Source organism: Vigna unguiculata, chromosome 7 (assembly GCF_004118075.2).
Source record: "Vigna unguiculata cultivar IT97K-499-35 chromosome 7, ASM411807v1, whole genome shotgun sequence".
Lineage (NCBI taxonomy): Eukaryota > Viridiplantae > Streptophyta > Magnoliopsida > Fabales > Fabaceae > Vigna > Vigna unguiculata.
Window position 1 is genome coordinate 30,074,192 of NC_040285.1, and position 18,729 is coordinate 30,092,920.

Here is an 18,729-nt window from a genome sequence, read left to right on the forward strand (position 1 = left end):
TGTTATATACCGAAACTATGTTTGAATTCGGGATGCTTCAAATTTGAAGAATAAGCTAAATTTTATGATATGTTTGGTTACTTCATAAGTATGTCTCCACAATAAAATTTTAACAGGAAACTCAGTTTTGTAAAAACAAGACTTGTACTTGCAAAATTTAATTGAAACATCACCAAGTTCTCCAAAGATTTTCTGTACTTTGGCAACCATTTAGCAATAAACTGGTTAAGCAGTTTTATTCAGTTATAATATGCTGTTATATTGTTTTCAGCACTCCCTATAATTGTAATTGTAAATTACTTTTGGTATGCTTACTATATTTGCTTTCCTTTGAGGTGACGAGAAATCTCCTGGTCTAACCTGCAAAATCAATTTGACAACTCAGTTAGCAGAGTAATAGTGTACTGAGATGTGCTTTTACCTATTGTTTTTGAATATGCTATTCATCTATTTAGGAAGGATTAACAAGGATTAGTGACAGTAATTATGTAAATAATTATTTAACAAGGATTAACATGTGCTTACCTATTCATCTATTTAACAAGGATTAGTGACAGTAATTAACTACTTCAATGAATAATTTCATTGGAAAAAGAATATTATGTAAATAATTATTTTGAATCTCACTTACCATATTTCATTGTGTCTTTCATAGTAGAGTCTGGAAAATTCGCCAAACATATTGCATGTTTTGTTCTTGTCAGAATCTATGGTTGGTGCTTAAAACAATCAAATTTGAAGTAAATGACCAAATTGAGCCAAATGAAACAAGATGCATAGTACACAACACAGTAAAAATCCTAAGAAAACAGAAGTATATGTATTTTCAACCTATGGTCTACAGTGAGATTTAAACTATGAGGCCCAAAACTAGCTAAACCAAGGAAGATATGAATCAGATTCCCGTTTCAACTGCAGAAACAGGACTGTTTGCTTATCAACATTGTTAAACCAATATACAATTGAATGTGAAAATGGATCTATCTAACGTTTTTTATGCTACTACTCTGCTCCCAGACTTAAAACTTTAATTTTGTAGTGACACAGATATGTCTAAGTAAATAGAGCTGACAGAGGATGCATTGGTATCACAATAGCTACGAATCACTAATCAAACATGCCCAAGTAATACCCTCGTTTTCTTGAATATTTTTTCTTCAGCAGTCTCAAGATTGTTGCTACAAAAGTGCAAATTCTTTTCCTTTAGGCTTGAAACGCCTGATTGAAAACAGAATGTTTGATAACATCCTCCTCTTTATCTTTCCTGTTCTGTAGTGTTTGTCAGCTGACATGCTTCCTTAAAAACATTCTAGTGGTACTAAAAATGTATCACCTGGTAAGACAATAATTCAATTAGTCCCAACTCAAACCAAAAGGAACATAAGTAAGATAATTTTATCTTCAAGCTATGCTCTAATATTGCTACTGCATGGTCCATGAGGATGCAATGCAGCTGTTGTCTCCATCATAAGACATAATGCACCTATCAAAATTATCAATTACCAAATCTCGTATATGTAATAGCAAAAAGTTACTTACCAAATAATTAGACTGTATTATGTTCAGAATTGGAGAGATCAATATGCATATCTTGGTCCTGGTCCACCGTTGTGGTAAAAGATGCAGGTTTGAATAATGTACTTGGAGTATAGTTAAGCTTGTAATTTACGAGAACTGATCCAAATATGTTGAAATTTTCAGCACTACTGAAAGCACTCTCTGCATCGGCACACTTCTTAAAAACCACTCTAGCCCGGCTATTCCCTCTGTCAACTTCTGTCTCAGATTCATTTAGAGGTCCAAATTGCCCAAAAATCTTATTCAGTTTCATTTCTGAGGGAACAGAATCCATCTCAGCAAAGTTCAAAATAAGTTCAGCTTCGGAATTCTCATTCTCATCTACACAACCGGAAGGCTTTTCAGGAACCTCAAGATGATTGTTTTCAGACAATTGTTTCCTGGGATAGGACCTACGAGTGTAAACTATAATAGGCTTTTCTGGCTCAGCGGGGGCATGTTGGTAGTCTCTTCTGCTGCTTTTCTGTGACTGCTGTTTTTCAGAACGAATCTGGATGCCTGTCTCAGATTTCTCTGCTAGAGGTTGTTTCTTCCTTTTACTACCAGCTTTATCTGCAGGTGAAATTTCTTTTCCAGAATCATTGGCCACAATTATTGAATTCCTGAAATCAGTGAAGAAGCTCACTATAACATTCAAGGAACTATAATCTCCCAGGGGTTCATGTGCCACCCACTGAAGTAAATGTAGCAAATCATCTAGAGATGAATATTCCACTGGAACAATCAAGCTTGACTTCTGAGTCTTCTCAGAACTAGAGAAGATATCAGTTCCATTTCTTGAAAAACCTTCAGTACAACCATCTTCCCTTTGAGACCTGTCTTGAGAACATTTCAACATAGAGGGTGGTCCAGTAAGTTGATTAGCAACCCTTAGAATACGTTCACCAATTTTAAATGATTGCTTTGTGGAATTAGAAACTTTGGCAAGGGAAACTGTTTTTCTCCGGTCTTTCATCCCTGAAATACCGCCCGAATGATCAATAGTCTTCTTTTTCTTGGATGAGGCAGGATAAATCAGATTATCAGTGGCATCACCTGACTGATAATCACCGTGTGTAGAATCTGAAGTCCCACCTGCTGATTCAGACAAGCTTCTTTTCTTCTTTTCTTGATATGTATTATCTTTCAAATTATGCTTGCGTTTGTGACTGGAGATGTTTGATGTTTTCATTTTTCCAGCACCAGTGTGAACATCTTTTTTAATTTCACTCAAACTTTTTTCAGCATCCTTAACTAATGCATTGGTGTCATTATCCAAAACTCCACAATATTGTAACTCAGGCAAGCAAGAGTAACCCTTTAAACGGTAGAAAGCAAGCAACTGAGCCTTAGCAATTAAGAGCTCCAATCGATCAAAGCCACCAGTTGGAAACTCCGACAGAGTTTTCAAGTATTCCAAAAGGTTCTGAGGTGAAAAGGAGTCAACATTTAAAGATTCATCCACTCTGCGTATGAAACTTAGTTCTTGTTGAATACCAGTGTTTTCAACAGTCTGGAGTTTAATCTTGTCGAGAGTATCTTCAGGTATGCAGGAACATGCTAACCCATATTCTGCACGTCTTGTGGCTTCTTCCAAAGCACTATCTACAGCATTCTGAAATGCATCTGAACTGCACTGCTTTACCATATTAGAGAAATGAGTCCTAAAGGGCTTAAGCTGAGACGAATCATTCCAGGCAAATGTTCTATCCCCAAAATAAGCAACCAAATAGCGATCCTTTTTTAAATGCTTCAGAGCCTCCACAGATGAATCGGAGGGATCAAATATCTGCCCCGGCCACCATGGATGGCTTCTCACCTTGCCCCACACCAAATCATACACAGAAAACTCACCTACATTTTCAGTTGGCAGCTGATAACTTGCCTGAAAAATGACTCCTGAGCTCTTCTTATTTGACACAGAAAATACCTTTCTGACTTTTCTACCCGTTCTTTTATGCCGTTCAGCATCGTCAAAGTTTTCATCTTCAATTTCCTGCTCTTCATGTGAATCAACTTGCTCTGAAATGCCAGCATTCTCTTTAATGCTTTGTCTGTCTTCTGACTCATCCTTAACATCATTGATTGCTTCTTTCTCCACTGATTCATTTACCTCCCTGTCATCAATGTCCTTCTGCTCATCTAATACTTTCAAGTTGGTATGATTTCCACCTAATTCGGCAGTTTCGTTCTCACTCTTTTCTTCTAAGGACCCCACAACTTGAGAACCCTCACCAAGAACCCCAACACCTTCTCCTGCGGTAGGATTCACACCATTACCCTCCTTATTTAAGCCATCAGAACCCACATCATCATCAAGCTCAACAACACCCTCACCAGTGCAAACACCATCTTCTATGCATAAATCAGAACCCACTTTGAGATCCTTTCCATTCATAACTAAAGATCCCTCCTTTACTACAAGTTCTTCTAGGGTTTCTAGTTCACCAGCCATGCTCACAGTACAGGTCAACGAGGAATCTAGAATTCTCCAGGCAGACAACTTTCATACGTTGTTTCTTCCATGGAAAAGCTTGACAAACACTGAAAACATGTTAGGTAATGAAAAAAAAAAAAAACTCTCCTGAACAAAAAAAAAATGGCTTCAAGCAAGAAACCCATATGGGATAAAGTCCATGCTCACACACATAGTACATACAGATTCAAACTAAGATGCCCGTCAATGAAATGAACAAAAAGTCCAAACAAAAGGAAGAATAAACAAAACAGGAAAGCTGAATACCAGGTTTATCAGATTAGATCCTTGGGAAGTGAAAGCTAGCTCGAGTTTTGGTTTGTTGGTTATGGTTATGGGTTTAATTTGGTAGCCACGTTTGGAATTAGGAGAAATATTAAATAGTGCTGTTAGAAAGACATGGGCATGTCCTAATTTACCAAATTGGTGAAATTTTGTATTGAATTTAATAACATGGATAAATTTTAAAATTTGTATAGTGTTTCTTATTAATTTTGAATCAAGAAATCATGCTTCTAAATTTAACTTTGTAGTCTTAGATCAATTTTTCGATGAAGTCTTGCTTTCAAACATATTTTTACCATTTTTTTTTTTAGAAAAGTCAGTGATTTCAAGTATATTTTTTACTATTTTTTTAAGGGAAGTTGGACATAGAATTACGAGTTTAATTTTCTTTTTTATTGTATCTATTAGGATGACTTTTTTTTTTCTTCTTTGTCTATTTTTTTATAGAATCATATGTGAACTTGATTTTAATGTAAAGTGTTTTTTTAATCGTGTAATCGAGGACGTTTTTATGTTTTTCATAAAAATAAATATATTAATTTTAGTTTGAAATCATTATTTTATTCAATGAAATTCCTGAAATAAAATCAATAAGCTTGAAAAAAATAAAGAAAAATGTTTAACAATTAAAGAAAAAAATAATAAAGTGATAATTAATTTTGAATAATAAGATACTAAGGTAAGGAAATATTTATTTGTGAAAGTTAGCTCCACAAGTTGATATTGTAGTTTGTCTTCTATATTTTTATTAATTTGACTTAAATCATACCAATTTCAGTTTGAACATTGTCATATTCATTGTTATTATCTTTTTTTGTATGTATGATGTCCAATTTTATCATAGGAAGTCGCAATAAGTCTATAACAATTCATAGATGACATGGAATTGTATGTTATTGCAAATGCATTGCACAAGAGTTAAATTGTGCCAATCACTAAGCCAATGCATACGCAAGCAGACTTGGAAAAACATAATAGTATACTCATGTGCTGCACACATAAATGGCAGATTATGCTATTGAAATAATTCAATATGACAATTTTTGCATTATGATACAAGTCCTTGTAGGATAGTATGAATTTGATGTAGCGATTAAACTAAACTAAATCATCACAGAAATATTTTGGAAGTGCAAAAATAAATATATAAAATTTTGTAAGGTACCACGCAAAAATTTATTAAAAAATTCAAAAAAAATTCAAAAAAAAAAAATTCAAAAAAATCATAAATTGACACGTGACGTTGACTTTAACACATGTTGATCAAATTAATGGTGAGAACCAAATTAAGTCATTTTTAAGAAAATGATGACCAAATTGAGATAACGAAAAACTTCAGGACCAACTAAAATTTCATGATAAATAGAAAGATCAAAAGAATAATTTAACCTTATTTTTTATATATTAATTTATATATATATATATATATATATATATATTAAAAAAATTGGACCATTTACATTAAAATCGTGTTCGCACACATTATTCTTATAAAAAAATTAGACAAACATGGAAACATGCTTGTATACATTATTTTTTTATATATATTAAAAATATTACATTTGTGTTTCTAAGTATAAAGATTATACATTTCGAATTACATAATCTATAAGATATTTGAATCAATAATACATTTCAGGTGTAATCTAAAATGTATTTTTGAATCCAAAAATACATTTTGAATTATATAATTTGGAATTTGTTATTTATTAAAATTCGTGTTTTTTATCCTGCTCCTTATTTGTTCATTTATTGCAAGTCTCAATTTCCAAATCTCCCAAAAGAAGCCAAAGGACGCGGTGTTTACAACTATATCAGCAGCTTAACTATATAGCACCTTGTAGTCATTCAAGAATGGTTGGAAAAGGATTCAGATTATTTAATTTGATGTGCGAGGAGTTTCATTTTGTTCTTTCCATGAAGTATCCACTCAGAACAACCTTGAAGAGGCGTTTCATTTTATTGAGAGAACAACTATTGAACCTGGTGTTACTGCGTTTGGAGTTTTTCTCCATAGCTGTGGACTTCATGATGAGTTTGAGATGGAAAAGTAACTATTTAGAGAATGTTGGAGTTGCAGCCTATGAAACTTCATAAAGTAATGGAGGAAGATACTATTGCATTATTGTACAATTTATACAATTTTTCTATAGACAAATCAAAACTATTTTTGTACAAGTAATGAATTAATCTAATAAACAATATAGTTCAATATACAATTATATCATAATCTATTTTAAATAAATTCTAAAGAAATCATTCCAACATTACTCTCATATCATAAATTGTGAAAAAATATATGTTGACAATCCTGTATCTTTATGCAATATTTTTATAAAATATATATAAATTTATATAGAAAAGGATAAATTTATAATTAAATCATACAAAAAATTAATAAAATAGAATTGTTTGAGTGAACGTAAACGAGAAGTGAGTCATATCCACTTAAGTAGCAAAAAGTATCTCTACTTAACACCCATATCAGCAATTGTTAAAATCCACATTCAATGTCACCCGAGCATGCTGAACCCATATTTTCTAAATAATGTACACGAGAATACCCAACAATGTATGCATATTCCTAGAATAAAACGTAATTAAATTATACTGCACCATGAGAGGGAATTTTTCGTACAGATGAATATCTAACTTAATATGACTATTATACAAAAGTCTCAAAAAATGCCAAAGCTTTTCTATGTTCCGCAACTACAACACTGCAATTAGGGCGTAACCCTTAGTGGCAGAGAATCTCATGATAATAGTCAATTAAAGCCATTCGAATATTAACCAAGGAACACCCATCAACATGTGAATTCAGTATGTTTGTTCTCTCTCCTTTTGGTATCTTTCTCTGTCCTGCTTCTGTCAAACGATTTCGGCTTCACATTAAGGAGAAACTAGTCCCTGCAATTTTATATTAACAGACATCATCCTCAATAAATTCAGAAACTACAGAGTTAAAATTGATAGTGGTAGAGATTCATAAAGAATGAAAGAAAAAGGGATAAAAACATATATATGACTAAGAATATGGATATTAGTAGATGTGACAAAAATCAATCCCAAAGTAAGCAACTACTGCCAAATGGTATACATAACAATAGAATATGTTAGATACATCAACATTCAAGCTGAGGTACAGGAAGTGTTGAACAAACACCCTGTTTAATTTGATCAGAAAGATCATGTTACTTATAAGGAGAAGGAGAGGTTTATTAAGATAGTTATAATATTATTGGGTTAGTTAGATATAAATAGGAGAAGCTGATGAAGATTTCTTGTCGCTATAAATTGCACGTTAGCTTTCTGAGAAAAGAGAAATCCTTTGTGAAGTAGAAACCCTTGGAGGAGAGGTTTCTCTTTCTTTTTCTTGTTTTTTTCTCATGGTGTTAAATAAAAACGTTTCTTTTCTTTTTCTTTTCAATTATAGATTCCTAACAAATTGGTTTGATCCGACCTCCTGATCCCCAATCAGGTGGAAGCATGGGAGAAAGTTGTCACCGAGCAAGGCTTGCGACTGGCAGAATTAAAAACTGATATGGTTTGCATCAAAGATTTGCTATTATAGATGAAAAACAAGAAGCCATCATCTTTTGAGGGGGAAGATTCCATTAATAAAGGCGAGAAATCTGCTGAAGAAGAGGGGGGGACTAATGGGTTTGAGGAAGAACATGACTTTCTTCCTTGCTCTTGGGCAAATAACGTTGAATTACGGACTTTTGAAGGTTCAGTAATAAAAAACCAAACCCTTTGTGGTGGAGAAGAAACCAAAATGGTGAAGGAAAACATGCAAGAAAAACAAAGATAGAAGTTGTGATGGAGAAAGAAATTGGTATTACCATGAATAGGGAGAAACACATCAAAAATGAATTTTTCTGTTGGATGTGAATTGTGAATAATGTGGATTGCAAACTACTTTTTCTGCCGAATGACCTAACAGTACAACCTTACTCAACAAGCAGGATGAAGATTCAGCCAACGAGCTTGGCAATGAAGCAAAAACAAAAGGAAAAATGTCAAAGAAAGTCTTAGTGATTACTCTTATACAGACTCTACCCTCGTCCCCATCACCACCAAAGCTTTCGGACACGAGTTTTACACTGGCTGAAAGTGGATTCTCATTCCCATGGCAGGAAAGCATCACAGTGCTTTCAGGAAGGACAAATGAAGATCATGGTGACGAAGATGAAATCAGAATCAGCTTCCACAATTCTAACCTTGATTTTTAAGATAGTTAAATATTAATGGGTTAGTCAGTCAGTTAAAAGTGTTGATTAGATATAAATAGGGGAAAAGCAATACGAGAAATACAATTTTTTTTATTGTAAATTCAGCAAACCCTTGGAGGAAAGACTTCTCGCCTATTTCTTGTTGTTTCCATCTTATTCGATAAAACTTTCTCGTTCTTTTTCTTTTCAATTCTTGGTTTCTAACAGATTATGACTAAATTCTATTGATTTCAGAGCAAAGAAGGTCTATTAAAGCAGAATCAAAATATCAAATCCTATTTTCTGACATAGCATATTTGACGTATCATGTTAGACAACCCCAAAGTACATGTGACTAGCTACAAATAACATACTTATAAATATATATTACGCTGTCTTCTAAGATTGTAAACATTTGGAAAATTTGAAATCTGCACAGACTTTGATAACTGTGTGTATATTTAAAAGATCAACAATAATACTCAGATGAGAACGAGGTGTTTTGGTTTAAAAATATTACAACAATTTTATAGATGCCGCTATTAGCTATTCATTAAACAAAACACAAGCTAATTAAGACACCGAATCTGTTATCAATTGATACTAAATTTCTACTGCCTGATCATGTCTATCAAAAGGTTAGACTATTTCATAGCATTAAACTTGTATTTAAACAGTCTTGTTGAGATGTAATATTTTATTTATCATGTATGGGATCCTTTCTTTAGGGTTAGGGTTAGGACTGGGCCTTGACTCTTTGTATTCTGCTTACTATCTTCTTATATAAACAGTAGTAAAACAGTAACAGTGATAAGTTTTTCACTGTTTCATTTATCTGAAATCTCTTCAAGATGGTATCAAGAGCCAGAACATGAGTCTGGTTCATCTTCACTGTTTGTCACAGTGACTGTCATCGTCCGCTGTCTTCCGCAACTGTCCGCCGCTGTCCGCCGCGCCGTCCGTCGTCGCCGCCGGCGTGTATACTTCGGCGAAGTCAGGGTTAGGTGCGCCTCGAGGAGCGCAACCCATCCCCGCAAGTCACGTCCCCGGAAACCTCCGCACGCGCCGCCACGCTCCGCTTCTCTCCGGCGGCCTTCAAGCGCGTGTACACCACGCGCCGCCTTCCCGACGCCGGAATCGCGCCGCGCCACCGTCGTTCGTCTCGCCGGAGCCTCCTGGTCTTATATCTGCTCTTGGTTCTCTGTTTCGGTGACCATATCTTGAACCTAGGGTTTCTTCTCAAAAGTTAAGTTTTTTTTAATGGCTTCTACGGGTGGAATGTCTCCCTCTCTATCAGCTACTCCTATTATTACCTCTGCGAAACTGAACTGGAAAAATTACTCCTCTTGGTCAGCTTCGGTGGAGTTGTGGTTTCTTGGTCAAGGTTATCATGATCATCTTGAAAAAGAGGTCTCTAATATTTCCGAGGAAGAGAAACCTAAGTGGCAGAAATTGGATTTTCAGTTGTGTGCTGTTTTATGGCAATCAGTTGAGCAAGGGGTCTTAGACATTTTGAGACCTTACAAGACATGCTTCTCTTTTTAGAAAAGGGCACAAGATATTTTTGCTAACGACATTCAACGCCTCTTTGATGCAACTCAAAGAGTAGCCTCACTCAAACAAATCAATCATGATATGGTTTCTCATATAGGAAAGGCTAGGGCTGCAGTAGAAGAATTGAAGAGTTTTTTTGTGGCTGATTCATTAGAAGATATCAACAAAAAACTTGATAAGTTTTACATGGTCTTAATTCTGAGGAGCCTACACTCGACTTTTGATCATGTGCGTGATCAAGTTTTAGCCGGTGATCAAATCCCTTCGATGGACAACTTAGTTACTAGACTTCTTCGTGTACCTACATTGGTCAAAGATGAAAGTTCAACTGATGTTTTTGAAACATCAGCAATGGTAGCACCACGAGGAAGCGGAGGAGGTCGGAGCAACCGTGGAGGACGTGGTGGTCGAAGTGGACGTCCTCAATGCTCATATTGTAATAGAATGGGCCATACCCAAGACAAGTGTTATTCCTTACATGGTTTTCCCGATAAAGCTGCTCATGTGTCCAAGTCTGATCATTCAGAATCTAGAATTTCTGATGAAGAGTACCAAGAATTCTTGAGGTACAAATCTGAGAAATCCAACAATCCTGGCCCATCCTCTTCAATGTCAACTGCATGCATCTCTCAATCTGTGGAAGGTCTTAGTCCATGGATTCTTGACTCAGGTGCCTCAGATCATGTCTCTGGTAACATTTCCTCATTTTCCTCCATTTCCTCTCCCAAAAGTCCTCATTTTATTACTGTTGCAAGTGGATCCAAAGTGGCATCTCAAGGAATTGGCAAAGTTTCTTTATCACCTTCACTAAATTTAAACTCTGTTTTGTACATTCCTCATTGTCCTTACAATTTAATCTCTTTGAGTCAATTGACTCGTTCCTTAAATTGTTCTGTAACCTTTACTGCTAATTCCTTTGCTATACAGGAACATGGTACGGGTCGTCTGATTGGAGAAGGACATGAGTCACAGGGACTTTATTTCCTAAAACCAAGCTCCTCGGTATCTTGTTTTGCAACTTCATCCCCAAAACTTTTGCATGATCGTTTAGGTCACCCAAATTTGTCTAAGTTGAAGATGATGGTTCCGAGTCTCAAACACATTCAAGCCTTAGATTGTGAATCGTGTCGGTTAGGAAAGCATGTTAGATCTTCCTTCCCTAAAAAGTCTGAGACACGATGTAATTTTGCTTTTTCTACTGTTCATTCTGATGTTTGGGGACCAAGTCGTGTCACTTCTTTTGGTTTTAACTATTTTGTAACATTCATTGATGAATTCTCTCGATGTACTTGGGTTTATCTAATGAAAGAAAGATCGGAACTTTTATCCATATTTGTGTCCTTCTTTAATGAAATTAAGAACCAATTTGGGAAGACAATTAAAACTCTCAGAAGTGATAATGCTAAGGAATATTTTTCTGCTGCGTTTTCCTCATTTTTATCTTCCCAAGGAATTTTACATCAGTCAACATGTCCTCATACTCCACAACAAAATGGCATAGCCGAAAGAAAGAATAGACACCTTATCGAAACTGCACGCTCTCTCATGTTGAATACCAATGTTCCTATTCATCATTGGGGAGATGCAATCCTCACTGCTTGTTTTCTAATCAATAGGATGCCTTCTTCTTCTATTGAAAATAAAATTCCTCACTCGATAATTTTTCCAAATGATCCTTTGTATCGTGTTTCTCCACGTGTGTTTGGATGTACTTGTTTTGTTCATAATGTCTCTCCAGGTCTTGATAAACTTTCTGCAAAGGCTATTAAGTGTGTTTTTTTGGGATATTCTCGCCTTCAGAAAGGGTATAAATGTTATTCTCCCTCAACCAAAAGGTATTATATGTCTGCTGATGTTACATTCTTTGAGGACACACCTTTTTTCTTGTCCTCCATGGAGGAGAGTTCATCTATTCAACAAGTCCTTCCTTTACCATCCTGTGATCCCTTGGTTCTTCCTGAAACTCAACCTCAAAATGCCAATGACATTGTTCAACCACCTCTTCTCACATATCAGCGTCGCACTCCAGTGACTCCTTCCTTGCCTGAAGACCCCTGTGACTCAAATCCTTCTCCACCAGATTCTCGAATCATGGATCCTTCATCCTCTTCATCTTCTCTTGACTCCGATCACACTTGGCCTATTGCCCTTCGGAAAGGTACTCGCTCTACTCGTAATCCACATCCTATTTATAACTTTTTGAGTTATCATCGTTTGTCTCCTCCATATTTCTCCTTTGTTTCCTCCTTGTCTACCATTAAGGTTCCTAAGAATGTTGATGAGGCACTTGGTCATCCTGGATGGAGACAAGCCATGATTGATGAAATGCAGGCACTTGAACACAGTGGGACTTGGGAACTTGTCTCTCTTCCTCCTGGTAAGAAGTCTGTGGGCTGTAGATGGGTCTATGCTATTAAGGTTGGTCCGACTGGCGCTGTAGACCGACTCAAAGCCCGTCTCGTCGCTAAGGGGTATACTCAGGTTTACGGTCTTGACTATTGTGATACTTTTTCTCCTGTGGCTAAATTAAGTTCTGTTCGTCTTTTCCTTGCTATGGCTGCCATTCACCAATGGCCTCTGTATCAGTTGGACATTAAAAATGCCTTTCTTCATGGTGATCTGGAAGAGGAGATATACATGGAGCAACCTCCTGGGTTTGTTGCTCAGGGGGAGTCTGGGTTAGTTTGTAAGTTGCATCGTTCTCTCTATGGCTTGAAGCAATCTCCTCGAGCTTGGTTTGGTAAATTTAGTCGTGTTGTGCAGAATTTTGGATTGAAACGTTGTGAAGCGGATCATTCAGTATTTTATGGTCATACTTCTCCTGACAAATGTGTTTATCTTATGGTTTATGTTGATGATATTGTTATCACAGGAAATGATATCACTAGAATTGCTCAATTGAAGAACCATTTGTTTAGCCACTTTCAGACCAAAGATTTGGGTCGTCTTAAATATTTTCTTGGTATTGAAGTGGCGCAATCAAAAGAAGGTGTCATCATTGCACAGAGAAAATATGCTCTTGATATTTTGGAAGAAACAGGTCTGACAAATTGCAAGCCCATTGATAGCCCTATGGACTCAAATCAAAAATTAACAAGAGATCAAGGTGAACTTTTCTCAGATCCAGAGAGATATAGAAGGTTGGTTGGAAAACTCATCTACCTTACTATAACAAGACCTGATCTTTCTTATCCAATGGGAGTTGTTAGTCAATTTATGCAAAATCCCCACATTGATCATTGGAATGCTGTGATTCGCATTCTCAGATATGTAAAAGGGAACCCAGGACAAGGATTGTTGTATGAGAACAAGGGAAGTACTCAAGTTGAAGCGTATTGTGATGCAGATTGGGCTGGTTGTCCAATTGATAGAAGATCTACCACAGGGTATTGTGTATTCCTTGGAGGGAACCTTATATCTTGGAAAAGTAAGAAACAAAGTGTTGTTGCTCGATCTAGTGCAGAGGCGGAATATCGATCTATGGCTCTAGCTACATGTGAACTAGTATGGATTAAACAACTCCTTCAAGAGTTGAAATTTTGTGAAAATGAGCAGATGAAGTTATATTGTGACAACCAAGCAGCCCTTCACATTGCCTCCAATCCGGTGTTTCATGAGAGAACAAAGCATATAGAAATTGATTGTCATTTTGTTAGAGAGAAATTACTATCCAAGGATCTTGTTACAGAGTTTGTCGGCTCTAATGAACAACTTGCAGACATTCTGACTAAATCTTTAAGAGGGCCTAGAATTCAATTTATATGTTCCAAGCTTGGAGCATATGATCTATATGCTCCAGCTTGAGGGGGAGTGTTGAGATGTAATATTTTATTTATCATGTATGGGATCCTTTCTTTAGGGTTAGGGTTAGGACTGGGCCTTGACTCTTTGTATTCTGCTTACTATCTTCTTATATAAACAGTAGTAAAACAGTAACAGTGATAAGTTTTTCACTGTTTCATTTATCTGAAATCTCTTCAAGAAGTCTTAAATCTGCAATCTTCAATCTTACAAATAAACAGGTTCTATTATTATATGAGGGCCCTGAATAGCAAATGAAAAAATAGTAAACAGAAGTCAAATAACTCAAAACTACTGAGATAAAATATTACTTATGACACATTGAACTGATGCAACAATGGCTAACGCCATGGTTGCATACTGTGATGAAAATGGCAATATGGATGAGAAGCACACATTATATCAAATTTAATATAATAAAAAGATATAAGTAAACTCTCCGTGTGTGTATGAGAAAGCAACAGCTTGTAAACATTCTTATCATCATACTAACTTCATTCACAATCCAAATGTATCAAAACATCAAACATTATGAAGATGTCAAAGTTGAAAGGGCTCAGGAATTAGGAACCTAAGTACAATTACACAAGAGTTTATTAGACTAAATCATAACATTCTTCTCATTCCTAATAAAAAATTCAGTAGAACCAGAGCATTTTTTCCCTGAATATTATTTAAGTTTTAAACAAGCTATTTATGCCAGCCACAGACACTCTGTCTTCCACATTTAATGAAACGAGACAGCATAAAGGAAAGGTAGAGGAAGAAAGAAAAACAATAGACACTACAAAGGTAAATGTCAATGGGATGTTAGTCTCTAGGATTGTGCTCCTAAAGGCAAGAGGTTGCCAATATGAAGATCATCAAAGGAATCAGCTGACCAAATTTATTTACTATTTACTTAAAATAGATGTCAGCCTCACAAAAACATGACAGACTTGTGCTTGTGCGAATGCAGTTATAAAATTATTCCAGTACATACTCCAGATTAGAAGATGAAGATGCTATTTGGCTATGATTTCAAAACGGCAAGCAAAAGTTCAGAAAGGTTGTTCTATAAATGCCTGCAGAAGCTTAGCTTTGAAACTTGTAAAGGATTTTACAAGTTATATCATGATAAACTTGCTTTCAAACTGGTTTTGAAGACCTAAAGTAATTTGGGATAGATTCTGATACTGATGGCTCTTTGCTGATATATATATATATATATATATATATATATATATATATATATATATGTAAAATAAAAGACATCAAAATTTCTCACAGGTAGTTATGCCTCCTGTTATTACATTTCAATTCAGAGCACACACCTCACCTCCAGCTACTTATGACATCCAAAACATATACTTTGTTCTCATAAAGTTTGATATGCAGACATCGAAAAGTGTCTACAATATTTCATTATTGTAGAACATATCCCTCTGCAGCTCTCTCACTTAGAAGGAAGAGATGGTTTGCATTAAGGTTTTTGGATAAAATGTTTGTGAGTATCAGGTCTAGTGCTAAGGAAATTCAGACGTTTATCATACCAGGCTTGCATCCCTAAATTGCTACTTACCAGGTAAAGGGTTTAACAGTATAAATGGAAAAGGAAATTGAGAACTTTCAATTGTTAGTTACACTTGTTCAACCTTAGATGGCATTTCTGTACTAGAACACGAGTATCCCACGTCCATGGAAATTTTAAGAATAACATAGCAGAAGTAAGAAAGGTATACAGACAGACAAACAATTGTAGATACGTAGATATGGAAGAGAATCAACTACAAAGGTAAAGAACAGAGAAAATATCTTCTTTGGTGACCTCACCTAATTAGAGTTTTACACAAAACTCTACTCCTAGACCATCCCATGTCGCCTTTAATATATTACTATACCAATGAACTGATAATAACTAAACTGACCCCATAATCCAATGTTATCTAAAACAAGGGGAGGTATCAAAAGAAAAGAAAAAGTAGAGATAAAGTCTATGTAGGGTCTACATAAGTTTGGATTACCTTATTTTGGATTAGTATTAGTAAAACTTACAATCAAAGCATATTGTAATTCACCCTAAAATCTTATAGCCAATACAAACATAATCTGAACATTAGCTTGACAAAGTAAAGATTGAACTATATCACTTTAGCAACAGACAAACCAGGATAAAATTCAGTAACTACGATAGCAAAAGCGTTTTTGAAGAAACACCATATTAGATTCTGTAACTAAATGAAGCTTAGCATTAGAGTTTACTTACCAGTATTTTATCATCCCATCCCAGCCACACGTTGCTACTTTGCTCTGTTCCAAGGGATGCCACTCACAACCGATGCAAACCCCTTCATGACACTTTAGAGTTCTGAAGACCTTGCAGCTCTTCCAGTCCCAGAACCAACACTTCCCCTCACCATCCCCTGACATGACAAATCGCCCATCCGGAGAAAAATTGACCTGACAGGCATATCCCGCCACAATATGTCCTGCAAACCTCTTCTTCTTGTTAAGTTGGAACTTCTCCCTTGTGCTATAAATAAGTATTTGGTTATCCAAGCTCTGTGCGGCAAGCCAATTAGCATTCGGGTGAAGCGAAATGGAAGGCATGGAGTGCATGTGGGGCTCACTAATATACTTTATCACCACAGGAATACCAAATTCCCAGACCCTGAGCGACTTGTCATCACTAGAAGTAACAAATCTCCTGTTGTTATCAACAAAGGTGATGGTATTCACAGCCCCCAGATGCTGATCATACTCCTGGGTTATCTGTCCGGTATTCATATCCCACTGAACAATCTTCTTATCACTCATTCCAGCCAACAAAACATTCTGCTTGTCCTCATCCGGATTAAGCTTCACGACATAGGGAATTTTCCCTGTGGCGAAAGTGGATATCACCTGCCCCGTCTCAGTGTCCCAATACTTGATATTCTTGTCATAGCCAGCACTCAAAAACTTGGTCCCATCATTGCTGAAACAAATATCCCTAACAGCTTTTGAATGTCCCATGTAAGTCCTCATACACTTGCCAGAGTTGAAAACATCCCAAATCTTAACCTTGGTATCCATGCTGGCAGAGAGAATCAAATGGCCATACTTAGGGAAAAACCGAATAGCGGAAACCCCTTTGGTGTGTCCACTCCAAGTATGAACCAACCTCTTAGGAATATAGCAGTGATCATTACTAGCCTTAGCATCCTTAGGAGGCGCAATCCAAGACCTACCCTGGTAATCCCTCTCCTCTTTCCCATGAAAGGTACTCTTATCTTTAACAACCTCAGCTTTTTCCCCTCCAAACCCACTCTTCTCTTCCCCTTTCTTCTTCGCATACTCCTCCGCGTACTTCTTCTGTTCCTCCGTCAACTCTCCCTGCAATCCTTCCTTCTTCCCCGCCCAGGGGCTCTTCTTGTTCTTCAGCAGCCACGCCTCGGTGGCTGGGTTTTCGATCTCCTCTTGTCCATCATCCTCCTCGCGGTCCTCTTCATCGTTTTCGTCCGATATTTTCTTGTCCTTCGCCTCGGTTTTGCGCCTCTTCTGCTGGTGGCGGGGGATGTTGTAGACGGAGACGGCGTTGTTGGAGCGGAGTGCGTCGAGGTCGCCGACGTAGTTGTTGGCGGAGGGGTCGGCGGCGTAGCCGAACTTGTGGAAGGTGTTGTACTGCTCGTCGAAGAGAAAGGGCTCGATGGCGGCGTCCTCCACGAAGCCAAGCTTGTGGTTGCGCATGCCCTGGGCGATGCCGTCCTTCGCGTAAGGATGGGCTGGGCCCTGGATGGGGGCCCAGAGCTGGTCGTAGGAGGGGTTGAAGCCCACCAGGTGCTGAGTCGGGTCGATGGGCCTGGAGAGGGCCGAGGCGGATGAGGAGACAGTGAGGGCCAGCATGGTGTCGTCCACCATGGGCGCCCCGGAACGGCCCGGGAGGAGCCGCGGCGGAGAGCTAGGGTTTTGGGATGGGGAGTCTGGTTCGTCGTCGTTTTGGTCATCTGAGTATTGGTGAAGAAGATCCATTGTGTGTGATAATACGATTATTGATGAATGCGAGAATGGGAACTGCGGAAGTGAATTCTTAGGATCGCAGTGGGATGAATGGCGTGGTTCCTGGTGCTGCCTTTGGTTTAAACCAGGGTTTTTATTTTCCCTCTTTCTTTTTCCCCCCAGGATTTTTCCAGTGGGAGGAGTGGTTTAACATTTGGGTCTGCATGCATAAAAAATTGTGAATTATACCAAGTATATAAATATATTTTAATTTATGAATAATTTTGATTATTGTATAAAATTTATTTTGAAAACAACATAAAAAGCTAAGAAGATAAATTTACAACTAAATACAGACATTTTTATTCTTCTTGTTTTTCTTATTTTACTCTCTTCACTACTAATTTTTAAATTTAAATAGTTAATCATAATTAAAATGTTCCTTTCTTAATTTTATTAATATAGTAATTATTTTTAAAATTCAAATAATTATTTATTATAAAATATATTTATTTTTTATTATTTTAATAATTACTTTATTAAATTTAAATAATTATTCACAATAAAAAAATTATTTATATAAATTTACTTGTAATATTATTTATTTTAATAACTACATTTTATTTTATTTATAGATATATTTATTATATTTATAATTGTTTTTCAATTTTATCTTTTTAATTATTATTTTTAAAAATTTTAAAATTTGAAAAATCTTAAACATATTCGCGATACAGATAAAGAAAATAAAGTTACAAACACGAAACCTGAGGTGAGTTAGATTCGAAGATACCGTCGGTTTACAATTTTAGTTTATACATGTTAAATAATTTATAAAAAAATATTATTTATATTTATTTCAAGTATGGAAAATATGTTTCATTA

At 36.3% G+C, this 18,729-nt stretch overlaps 2 protein-coding genes across 4 annotated transcripts; both read right to left on the reverse strand.

The window, feature by feature from the left end:
• Positions 1 to 753: 753 nt before the first annotated feature.
• Positions 754 to 4,420, reverse strand: LOC114191568. 2 transcript variants are annotated; one of them, XM_028080811.1, is made up of 3 exons: positions 4,301 to 4,420; positions 1,540 to 4,101; positions 754 to 1,333 (listed from the first exon to the last, which is right to left on the reverse strand). In XM_028080811.1, exon 2 carries the CDS (start codon positions 4,010 to 4,012, stop codon positions 1,547 to 1,549), a length of 2,466 nt encoding a protein of 821 aa, XP_027936612.1. In that variant the 5' UTR covers positions 4,013 to 4,101; positions 4,301 to 4,420; the 3' UTR covers positions 754 to 1,333; positions 1,540 to 1,546. The 2 variants fall into 2 exon arrangements, with proteins under 2 accessions (XP_027936612.1, XP_027936613.1); XM_028080812.1 differs by having other exon boundaries at positions 1,540 to 4,090; positions 4,301 to 4,418.
• A 2,459-nt stretch (positions 4,421 to 6,879) lies between these two features.
• On the reverse strand, positions 6,880 to 18,057 carry LOC114191939 (pre-mRNA-processing factor 17). Of its 2 annotated transcripts, XM_028081394.1 has the most exons (2): positions 16,133 to 18,057; positions 6,880 to 7,228 (listed from the first exon to the last, which is right to left on the reverse strand). In XM_028081394.1, the coding sequence occupies exons 1-2, from the start codon at positions 17,875 to 17,877 to the stop codon at positions 7,222 to 7,224; spliced, it is 1,752 nt and encodes a 583-aa protein (XP_027937195.1). In that variant the 5' UTR covers positions 17,878 to 18,057; the 3' UTR covers positions 6,880 to 7,221. The 2 variants fall into 2 exon arrangements, with proteins under 2 accessions (XP_027937195.1, XP_027937196.1); XM_028081395.1 differs by lacking the exon at positions 6,880 to 7,228 and having other exon boundaries at positions 16,129 to 18,057.
• Positions 18,058 to 18,729: the final 672 nt, after the last annotated feature.